The 11,727-nt window shown below is 43.0% G+C and overlaps 2 protein-coding genes across 2 annotated transcripts; both read right to left on the reverse strand.

Annotated features, from left to right (window-relative positions):
* Positions 1 to 2,853: 2,853 nt before the first annotated feature.
* Positions 2,854 to 10,084, reverse strand: psmb5 (proteasome 20S subunit beta 5). Its single transcript, XM_037681534.1, has 3 exons — positions 9,839 to 10,084; positions 6,061 to 6,367; positions 2,854 to 3,315 (listed from the first exon to the last, which is right to left on the reverse strand). Exons 1-3 carry the CDS (start codon positions 10,061 to 10,063, stop codon positions 3,032 to 3,034), a joined length of 816 nt encoding a protein of 271 aa, XP_037537462.1. The 5' UTR covers positions 10,064 to 10,084; the 3' UTR covers positions 2,854 to 3,031.
* Positions 10,085 to 10,374: 290 nt separating this feature from the next.
* Positions 10,375 to 11,274, reverse strand: psmb11a (proteasome 20S subunit beta 11a). The gene is made up of 2 exons (XM_037682033.1): positions 10,815 to 11,274; positions 10,375 to 10,715 (listed from the first exon to the last, which is right to left on the reverse strand). Exons 1-2 carry the CDS (start codon positions 11,272 to 11,274, stop codon positions 10,375 to 10,377), a joined length of 801 nt encoding a protein of 266 aa, XP_037537961.1.
* Between the last annotated feature and the right edge of the window lie 453 nt (positions 11,275 to 11,727).

The following is an 11,727-nucleotide window of genomic DNA, read 5'->3' on the forward strand; positions in this document are numbered from 1 at the left end:
ACTTCTTCTGCTAAAAGGCTAAAGTTTGAAATACAGCAGCTGAATGAAGCCTGGCTGTCCTCAAAGAAATCTGTTGCCCACAACCTTTCACTCCAGAGGATTAAAGTAAATTCATCTCATGTTGAGAAAAAAATGAATGTTATAACGACCAAAGTCCATGCTCAGTAATCCAAGTATAACATCCAACAATGTTCAGTCAGATCATCTGGACAGTTTCTTTTTGTGTGCTGAGACGTTTCGCCCTCCATCCGAAGGGACAGAAGATTATAAAGATTTTAGTCGTCTTGAAAACACCATCATCTTATGTCTGTGCTCAGAGCATTGTGCATGACTCTACCACTATCACACCCAAATGTAGTCTAATATCTTTAAAAAACAGGCTGGGTTACAGTCAGCTGATCCTATAGGACAGGGGTCCTCAAACATTTTGGATTCAGGGACCCCCTCATAACCCTCATGTTTATTAAAATGTTTCCTTCAATTTGTCTCTTTAATGCAATGGAAATATTTGTGTAACATAAACACCTCTTCTTTAATAGTGTTAATACAGTATTTTATACTTTTAAACATGGAGTATTTTTCATTCAAGATACACTTAATTAACAACATTCTTCATTTCAGGGAAGGGCAGCCGACTCGGGACCTGAAGGTCCTGGGTTCGATCCCCGGTCGTTGCACATGTCGTGGTGTCTCTGAGCAGGACACCTAATCCCGGACTGCTTCCCGGGTGCTTACATATCTGCCCGCTGCTCCACCTGGGTGTATCCCAGGTGCGATGGGTTAAATGCAGAGAACCAATTTCGTCTTTGTATGGGAACATACAATGATGACAACACATAGCATTTAAAAATTAGTTTTGAGAAAATTAACATTAAAAAACACTTTAAAACTATCTATATTCACATAATGAACATAAATGTAATAATAGATAAATGTATGTAAAACATAAATGTACCTTCTAATTATTACAGAAAACTATTTTACATAAAACTGAACAGAATTATAACAGCAGTAGCCAAACCAAGTAACAGGGCTTAATTTGTAACCTGATCAATGCTGGAACACTAACATTGGGTGGGCTGTGGATGGTGGGGGGGGTCTGGGTTTTCCTCCCCCAGAAAATGTTGAATAATGTAGATGTTTCCTGCATTTTGATGTATTTTAACTGGTTGTTAAACATCTACATGTTTGTAAAAAATATATATATATATTTTTTTTTTTTTTGCGGACCCCCAAGCACTGGGTCGTGGACCCCCGGGGGACTGCTATAGGAAACACTAAAATGACTTCAACTCAGCCAGTTTTATAGAAGCTGAGCTGAAACTTGGTGTGGTAGTAGCTGAGAGTCATCATTATTCAAGAGTCTTCATAAAATCATTTTTTGATCAAAACGATCTTTAGATGGTCTTGGTTTGAATCTTGCAGCAGATGATCCACGTCTTCAACGTTTACGCTCTCAGCTCAACTTTTCTCTGATTTATTTTGAGGAGTGGTGGCACAGAGGTTAGAGAAGATGGGCTTGTGATCGGAAAGTCGCATGCTCAACTCCCGGTACCGTCAACATCAAAATGTGGGTGGAAAAGGTGAAGCATCCGCACCTGCCTCCACCCTCATTTGCCCCACTCTGGGCCACTGAGCGAGGCCCTTAACCCCCATCTCTCCCTAAACAGGTCTCTCTTGAAAATGAGTTCTCGTGACTCAATGAGAATACCTGGAAAAATAAAGGGTAAATGAAAAAATAATTTATGATCCAAACAGCTTTTTATCTGAACGTAACATGAGGGGGCTGAATGTCTACGTTAATGAATTTAAGGAGCAACTTGTGCAGTTTTTTTCATGTATTTTTTTCTTCAAGCCACAAAGTGTTGGAAAACACATTTTTCCATAATTAAGTTTTTATTTAAACCTGGAATACGCTAGACAAATCCTGTATGTTGAATGTTTTTAAGCCCCTGGTGTCTTCTCACATGATTGGAATGCAAATCTCATTTTTCCCCATCACTTTAAGATGTCGTGGAATCCTTTTCAGCCCCGTCTATTAACTGCTTAAGCCAGCTGGAGAGGAAATTTAAGAGACCTGCTTTCCTGAAGAGCCTGAACACAAATCTGCATCAGTTTAGCACATCTGGATGGGCTCGACTGCTCCGCCACTATCTGCTCCTATTGATGTTGCAGCCCCCATCACTTCATTTACCCAGAGCAGCATCCCAGACGAGACTCGCTCATTTCCATTTATCGAAATCCTATTTCTATTCCATCTGCCAGCTAGTCACCTGTGAAACTAGTTTTTAACCACGGTTTCAAAGTGCGATGCTTCAGCCTTCAACCCAATTCCCTTTATTAGTGTTTACTCCAAAGCATAAAACCCAGCGGAGGGGCGCGCACTGCCAGCGCGAGGTCGTTTGGTTGTATAACACCGGGGCGGGGTGGCACGCCACGCTGCACACGGGAACAACGAAGAGTGGTGGAGAGGAATTAAAGAATAAATTTCTCCTTCCAATTAAAAGAAGCATTTGTGCAACCTGAGCAGAGGAAGGAAACATCATCAACGGAGGGAGGAAAACACGACGTTACAACTCGGGAGGCACAATCACTGCGGCTGCCGGTGTGCAATTAAACATTGTTTTTAGACAAACCCTGCTAACACGAGCAGAACATATAGGAGACGAAACAGGCTCTGGATGTCCCGTCAAACCCCAACAGCTGGGGGAGCAGATGACAGGGATGTAAACACAACTTCATTAAAAGGAAGATGAGCCGCTGTCACTACAGATTTATATGAAGCGTTAAACTGTCAGAAATTCTACGTGTGTTTTGTGACCTGAAGGTGGTGCAAAAATAACAAAACACTGGTGACAAAAGAACTGCTTTATTGTGGAAAAGGGTGTAGTTTGAAATGAATGTAGGGCAAAGCGCCACACTACTCCCACTTTATATTACAACATGAGGCAACAACTAACAGGCGATGTGCAGAGGAGTCCGTTTTATTAACGACATTTCAGGAGATCTTAAACGTCAGACGCTTGTCCAGCTACACCTGACCCTTGTACTGCTGGTGCAGCATGAGCACGTCGTCCTGGGAGACCCTGGTCCAGCCCTCGCTGTGGACGTGGTACAAGTTGACCTGCCCGCCGCTGTAGGCGTCACGATACGTCGCCTGGTAGATGGCGCGACGGCCGAGCTCGCAGGCCTCCTCCACGGTCAGCTCGTGCCGCACGCCGCTGTCCATCACTCCGTACGCGTACATGGAGCCCGAGCCCACGGCGAACATGTCACCGCACACCCGGTGCCCCTCAGAGTCCACGTAGTACAGCCCTGAAAAGAGAGGACAAACGGCGGGTCAGGAGGGCGTAAGGGGACTAGTTCCTCTCCAGATTCAGGTGTTCAACTCCAGCAGGGACACCACAAACAAAACACGAATGTGCACACGCTCACGCTCGCAGCCCATCCTCCAGAGAGGACGTAAGAACAGCTGCGAGCCCTCCAAGTGAAGCCAGGCTGGCAGAAATGAACAGCTGCAGCCTCTTCAAGTAAAACCAAGGTGGCCATGGAACCTGCTGACGAGGCGCGGCTCGCCACGCCGTCCGCCCAGAGGCCCCGTTCCGACTCTTATTGATCCCTGTAACAGGCTAAAAATTAACTATCGACCTGAGCCGACCAGGTGCCTGCATCTCGCACCTGACCGGGGAGGAAGAAAATCGCAACAGCTTCCTCACGCCCTGTGGAATAAAAAGTCGTGTTCGAACACGTGAGGCACATGTGACACTCCGTCTGAGCCAGACTGACACAGCGAGTCATCCTATGAGCAACGCAGCCCTGCCACGCTCGTGATGGACATGTGAGGGACCGTTTGCTCCACGACAACACACGACGCACAACATTTTGTTTAGTGCCATGACACGTTCGACAGGCCCGACTCAGGGTGATGCAGAAAGGGGTGAGCAGTGCCAGCCGGCGAGCTCGCCCACAGCCAGACTGGAGACGGTAAAAAGGACAGAGCGTGAAACGGCGTGTTTTTCTAACGCTTTCAACAAGCTAAACCTGTGAAAATGAAAAGCAGGAACACATGCATAAAAAAACTGCTAAATAGTCATCACTATTGCTAACACTATAAGAAATAAATAAATAAAATCATCCAAATGCCTTTCGATTGCACATCCTCGCTTACAGAGTCTCAGCTTAACTAGTGACAGTCTATTAGGGCTGGAGAGCCACTTACTTTTCAGGGAACAAAAAAAGCTTACCATTGGTTTCAGCTGGCAAATTGCAGCTTCCTAAGCCTGTCGTTAAGATTGCCATGATAATCATCCAGCGCCCGCGTATGCACAGGGGTAATTTGCCATTCCAAGACCTGCCTGTTCCACTTTGAAACTGTGAGGGACTCGTTAAAAACATAATAGGCAGGGAAACAGAGTTAGAAAGACAGCCTCTTTTGTGGAGTGGAGCAGCTGACGGAGGTGGCTGAGGACTCTTTAAGAGGTCCAAGTATAGAAGCAGTATACAAGCACACCTGGAGTCTTTGTGGAGCCTCCTGTGATGCTGCTCAGTGGTCTCAGAACCTCAAATACCAACACAGAAGGAAGCGAAACCATGAACCTAAAAAACATCAAGTGGAGCACACGAGGCCTACATGGAGTGCACGTCGTCTGGATGCTGAAGCGCTGCTGCTTCTACTTCACCCATCAGCTGACAGGTGTTTAAGTCTGCTTTGTTGTGCAGCTGTCTGGAACAACAGCAATTAAAAATAGGTGAGGAGTGCAGCGAGATGCTGCTGATGATGGCGGCTGGCATCAAATGGGTCAGCGAGTGTCATTTGTTCTCCACACTCGGATTCACAACTGCCTTCAAAGTGAGGAGACGGCCGCAGTCACACAAGGGAAGGGGGGGAAGCTATTACATCACCCTCCTGGGAGTGGCTGTGAAAACCAACTGCCTCATGGGTCTTCTGACAACCTTCAAACCATACACCACTCTACGCTTCTTACAAGCAGGCTGCATGTGGTTCAATAACGTACGACCCCAACACACAGCCCAGCACCAGTCTGTTCTCACCCAGCCATCAAACATCAACTACACACTCATTACAAGAGTCACAACATCTAATGTTATTACACACAGGCACATCTGTCAAGCTCCTTAACATCACTTTTATTCCATTTATTTTGCATGCAGCTTAATACACTTCATCTGGAAAATAAGTACTCTTGACATGGTTGTAACTGGCTAATGAGCTTTCTGCTTAAAGTGATTGATTTAATTTGCATGACATTTACCTCTCCATTCAATCACATGCACAGTGAGAGCTGTGCACGAGCCAACATATTTATACGTTACATGACCTATTGAACACACGGCAGGGTCATTATTTCCTCAATTGATTGCCTGGGATTTAGCGCGTCCCGAGCTGGGCCCACTGGCGCGCCGTCACCGTCGACACGACTTCTCTGCTTTCCAGATAAAGCTGGCATTGATTGCAGCTCAGTGTCGGGGCATTATACACGAGACCCAATTGTCCAGGGCTCAGACCCATCACCCATCATCCTGCTACATTTTCACCAGTCTACAGTCCCGGCCTTATTGATTTCCCATTACTGTGTCACTGTGGCAGCCTCTTTAAGCACACCTTCTGTGATGTACGACCTGTGTGTGTCATCTGAAATCCAAGGCTTAGGACAAACAAGGGGAGGGAAAAGAAGGCCTGCAGCACCACCTGGTGGTAAACTGAAGAAACTACACAAATTTTTACCCCATTAAAAAAATATTTGGGCGTATGCACAGTATATACTGATAATACCATTTCTTCAGCAGTCTTTCTTTATAATGTGACATTTAAATACCACATTTATAGCCCCTGAAAAGAAAATGATTTTAATTACAGACTGGGCTGCAGATTGCTCTTGTGAATAACTGATAATGAAAGAGTAGTTTTAAACTAAAATACTTCTTGTTAACCTGGTTGACATGCTTTTATTAATTTATTGTCCAACCCCTAGATATTTAGATTTAAACTCACACACAGAGAAACAAACATCCTGGAGCCCTGTCAGGAGTCATATTTACCAGGGCCTCTCTTGTCCCAGCCACACACCATGGTCCCCATGCTGAGGCCCATGCCCTTATACTGGTACACCATGTTTGCCAGCAGCTTGGACGCGGCGGCCACCGAGATGCGCTCTTTGTTGCGGAGCTCGTAGACGCGGCACTGGCGGGCCAACAGGCGCTCCCAGAAGCTGCAGTCAGCGGCTCCTCCGGCCATGGTGCCCAGCAGGTACGGGTTGATCTCGATCACCTTCTTGACCGTCTGCGAGGCGATGTAGGAGCCCGCCGTGGCCCGAGAGTCCACCGCAACAATGACTCCATGTTGGAACTAAAAAAGGAAGGAACTCGTTAGTGAAGCACATTGAGGAGGAACAGTCAGGAAGAGGTTTGTCAACTTTCTCCTAAAACATTACAAACCCAAATAGGAAAATAATACACTTTATCTCCTGTAGCTTTGAACAGTGACACAAAGTCTAAGCACAAAACTAAACCTTTGTCACCTAAAACTGATCATTTCAGAAGAGATCTCGTTGTAGCAATCCTGAAAAAAAAAAAGTTATTTCCTTTGAGCTGACAGGGTGACATACTTCACAGCCCTATGGAAGAAGTCTGCTTGATGACCTGCTAAGTGTTCAGGGAAAGGTTGTTTACAGGACACCATCTTGTCAGGTGCTGGATCTCCTCTTTGTAGCGGGTCTCATTGTTTGATATGAGACCCTCTACGGTGGTGTCATCAGCAAACTTCCCAACTGCGTTTGTGGGGTGGATGGCGGTGCAGTCATGTGCGAACAGAGTAAAGAGAACTGGGCTAAGCACACAGCTCTGTGGTGTGCCTAGTGATAATGTGATGACGGTGATGACTGCACCCTCAGTTGATCGGTCCTCACTGTAGGAGAAGTGACGGTTGTCAAGACCAGCAAGGATGAAGATCCTCTCAAAGAAATTCATGACTGAAGTCAGAACAACAGGGTGATCATCAGTAAGGCAGGTGACCACTGATTTCTTTAGCAGGTACAATGATGGAGGACTTCAGGCACACAGGAACTGACGTAAGCTGCAGGGACAGGCTGAAAATGTCCAGGAACACTCCTGCCAGCTGGTCAGTGCATACCTTCAAAGTCCAGCCTGACACCTCTGGTCCTGTGTCTTTATTGGTGATCTTTTTGAGGGTGGAGCTCACCTGTTGTAGCGGCAGGGTGATAGGCGGTTGTTGCTCCTCCAGCCGAGGTGAACGTATTGTCTCTTTGTGGCCGAATGCTTCAAAGCATGAAAAGAAGCTTTTTAAGGTGTCGGGGAGAGTGGGATCATGGCTGACCTGCTGATCATTACTCTTGTAGTCCGTTATAGCTTTGATGCCTCTTCACATGTTTTGTGGGTTGTCGTCAGCAAATTGTTCCTCAGTGCTCTTCCTGTACCTGTGTTTAGCCAGCCCGATGTCCTTCTTTAGTTTATTCCAGGCCCTTCTGTAAGCCAGTCTGTCACTGAAAACATCCCGTGATTTAAATAGAGACTGGACCGTATTGTCCAGCCCCAGTTTCTGGTTCATTAATGAAAGAACACGTCATCACACTTTTATTGATACTTTTTTAGTAATTAAGTTCATCTTCTGGTTGTGGTTAAGTAGCTATTTATTTTTAGCAGCTTAGATATGAAATACACAACTGGAAAACTAATAAGCGTATACAAAAAATTAATTGGCTTTTCCCTCCTAATCCTACATTAGTAGTCTGAGTCATAAAAATGTAATAAAACACAGAAGTCAACAGAAGTTTGTAGTGAGAGAAAGACGTTTAGTAAAAAAATATATATATTTTTTATCTTTAACCTTCATTAGGAGTTCTACATAAAAATATGGTTTTAAATCTGCAGAGAAAAAAGCTTCATAGTTGTATCTGTTGTGTTGTTAATCAAAGTGTAACAGAACTCCATCATGTGATTTAATCTGTTAGGTCAGTAGCACCAGTTCTTGATAAGATCGGATGTTTGGTACCAGATCTTGAAGGAACATGTTCCCTCCTGAACCAAGTTTATCATCTTACAAACCTTTTCTGACATTCAGCAGCACTAAATAAGTTGCAGGTCTCTAACTTTAGAAAGCTGCTTCCATTTTGGTTTCATTGCATTTAATGATTTTAAATTTTCAACACAACTCAAGAACTATTTTAGAGTTTTGTTTCGATTTTTAATTAGTCTTTGTTATTTTTTAATTAACAGTTTAAAAAAACTCAAGCATCCATTCCAAAACAATAAGTTAATATTTAAGGAGCCAAACAAAAGAGTCAAACTTTTTACATAACAACAACAGAAACTAAAAATCTTTATAAATTTAAAAAATACATTAAATTAAAAATACAAATTGTGGTGAGAAGTGGAAGCTGAATATCATTGTCACTGGTCTTTAACATGGGCACACCGCAGAGCTGTGTGCTTAGCCCAGTTCTCTTTGCTCTGTTCACATGACTGTGCAGCCATCCACCCCACAAATATTTAAAAACTAAATTAGCAATTTTCTTTTTTATCCTACAAGTGAGCAATATCTGAGTAGTACTGCTGTGGGGTACTCAGGTTATTCTTGTTAGTTTAAATAAATCTGAATATTTGAAACTTTTTAACACCTACATATTTTCAGAGTTTGTCAAGAAAAAGCTTCTCTATAAAAATTCTATTTGAGAAAAATATTCATTTTTTTAATGTGCCATACACTACTATACATAGTATCTGTATATAATATTATATTTTGCATATGTAATGCATCCTTGTCCCTCTTTTAAAAACAGGATTTATACGGACTGAGACTATTTTATGATCTGTTACTGACATGAAACACCATTTAGTTCAATTTGTCTTTCCTCAGGATCTGGTTAGCAGAAACAAAAATAAAACCGTATATAAAACTTTGGGGTTCAAAACAACATTTAAGCAGAAATACTAGAAAAAATATTACAAAGTGTAGTAATTTGTTAAAGGACTTGTCCTTTAAATGAATATCCTAATCTAACTTCTATGGTAGCATCAATTAAAATATCTGACATTGTTCAAATTTAATAGCTCAAACAAATCTAATGTGTGTCTGAAGTTTTAGTTAAAACTTTGCTTAAATATTTTATAGGAAGTTTGAATGAAACAAGGGAACAATTCAATTTGTAATTACTTTTTTTTTTTTTTGGCTCCAAGTCTTTGATTATTTCGATAACTCATTTAACTGTTATTACTTACTTATATAGTTCTTAACTGTTTTAATAAGAGTTTATTTAAATATATATATATATATATATATATATGTTGTTGACATAATGAATTTAGAAGCTTTTCTTAAGTCTCAACATTAAAAGAAAACAAAATGTAACAATTGTATGTGAGGGAAAAACACGTGAAAATTGAGATTTCTGTAAAGCATAACCATATGCGTTGATTGTTGACTGATAAACTATTTTTATATTCCTTTATTCTCCATAGGTGAGTTGGTGCACAGCTGCAGATTTAAACTTGGTCTTCGACTCCACGCACTTCTCGGGATTTAATTAAAGCACAAGAGGGAAAATATGTTTGTTAAAATGGCTTAAATAGAAATTACCGACCCTTCCTTAGAATCTGTGTCAAATATTCATCATTACAGAATCTGAATATCTACCATGAGAAAGCAGTTTGTAGCCGCCTAGCATCTAAGCTAACAACACTTCTACACCATTTAGAAAGACAAAATGCTTTATTCATGTATTTTTTTAACCAAACTGTTTCAATTAGACTTTTGTAAAAGCCAGGTAGCTACAAATGAAAAGAAAATAACACGTAAACTTACTTTAAAAGCTAAGGTTGTTGTCCCATGCAGGAACTCTATTTTCCTCTCAACGCCGTCCTCGTCGCCGGCGAGCGGCACATTTTTTACGGAAAAGCGAAGACTTTCCCCCGGAGCAGCCTCAAAATCTACACCGTTCTGTCCGGGGCCACAACCCGCAGCGAAGGGCTGACGATAATCGAACGAAAAATCCTCACAATCGCTACTTAACACATTAGCAAGAGCCATCTTTGAAAGAATGCGACAATGAGCGAGCAACTTCCGGTGCGTAAGAAGAAGAGTCCGTCATGGCCACACAGCGACACAGCGCCCCTGCTGGACTGGAGGACTAGTGGTCCAACATGATAATGACAAATTTTATTTTATGTTGGTTAATGTCATTTTTAATTTTATTTGAAATATAACTTGCTTATTTAGCGTGCAAAGCATAGTTGGAAAACTTAATAAATCACTGAAAACTTCAGACTTCACAACATTTTTTTTTGTTTCATACACACACTGAGAGAAATCCCACACAAACACGCATGATTTGCTGTTTTTCATTTCATATCTTTTGTTGTTCCACTTTTTCGTTCCTCTTGATTTTGAACTTTTTTATCCATGTCTCTGTAATATTCCTCTTTCAGGTCCTCCCTCTGTCTTTGGCTCCATCCCTGAGCTGTAATATGGAAAATGTCTACGTTGTTTCCTGAGTAGGCATCCCTGTGAGTGGCTCTGAACACAGCTTCTCTTGCCAAAGAAATGGCTTCTTTCTTACTCAAGCTCCAACTCAGACTCCCATCCAGAACACTGTAGGCATAAGGAGACCCAGAACCCACAGAGAAGACCTGTCCCTGGAGTCGGGCCCCATCACTGCACACGTAGATGAGTTGGGGACCATAGTTAGGATACAGGGAGCGTGTTGCTGAACTAACCCCTGAAGGGCTACTTGTCATAGATGTATCCTCCCAGTTTTGGGAACAGTCAGTGTCACCCTGCTCCTTATCCCAGCCACACAGGGTGAGAGCCACGCACACGTCTGTGCCTTTAAAGGGATGAAGCATGAAAGACAGAAGCTTGGCGGTGCCCCGTATTGAGAGGCGACGCCTGTGCCGCAGCTGGTAGAGTCTGATCTCTCTGATCAGAATACGCTCCCACAGCTGGCAGTCTGCACCACTGCCTGAGGAGGTGACCACTAAGTGGGAGTGAATTGGGGTGATCTTATGGACAGCCGGACAGGCGACGAGTCCTCCTGCACTAGCGCGAGTATCTGCTGCTGCAATTACCCCACCTTGAAAGATGAAACCCAGGGTTGTTGTTCCATGAGTCAGAGGAAAGGGCCTGTGCACCGGCACTGGAAGGTTTTTCAGGCTGAGAGGAGCTGCTGCGTTTCTGCTGATGTAAAAGTTGTCCCGAGGAACATGTGACATAGAGAAGTGATGGGGAATCTCTTCAGACATCTTCTGTCGTTTCTGTTTTAGGTTGTAGCAGCCAATCATATGAACAGATGTAGCTGGATCCTCCAAATATGAAAAAGGCTTTTCTATGAAGCCACAAACATCTTTCAAAGCCATACTGGTACAACAAAGATCAATACAAAATCAGTAGATTGTTAAAAATCTAGTAAAAAGTAGCAGGACCCATCCAAACAGAGGCAATCAAACAAAGCCATAAACTTCGCTGCCTCTTGGGCAGGTTGTGAAGTGCTCGTATCCTTTTATATCTCTGTGTCAGCTTGCACACACACAGTCATGCACGAACAAAGCCTCTAGGTTTCTGTGATATTTGATCCTGCACGCTGTGAATTAGATCTGCTGCGAAGCCTCTTTCTGCAAACATGACATTCTTTGCCAGAGTCATCTTGTTAAGTGATGCACACTTTTCAGTTTCACGTCTCTTTCGTTTTGCTGCTT

The sequence above is a fragment of the Nematolebias whitei genome, chromosome 9 (assembly GCF_014905685.2).
Source record: "Nematolebias whitei isolate Nwh7 chromosome 9, NemWhi1, whole genome shotgun sequence".
NCBI classification, from domain to species: domain Eukaryota; kingdom Metazoa; phylum Chordata; class Actinopteri; order Cyprinodontiformes; family Rivulidae; genus Nematolebias; species Nematolebias whitei.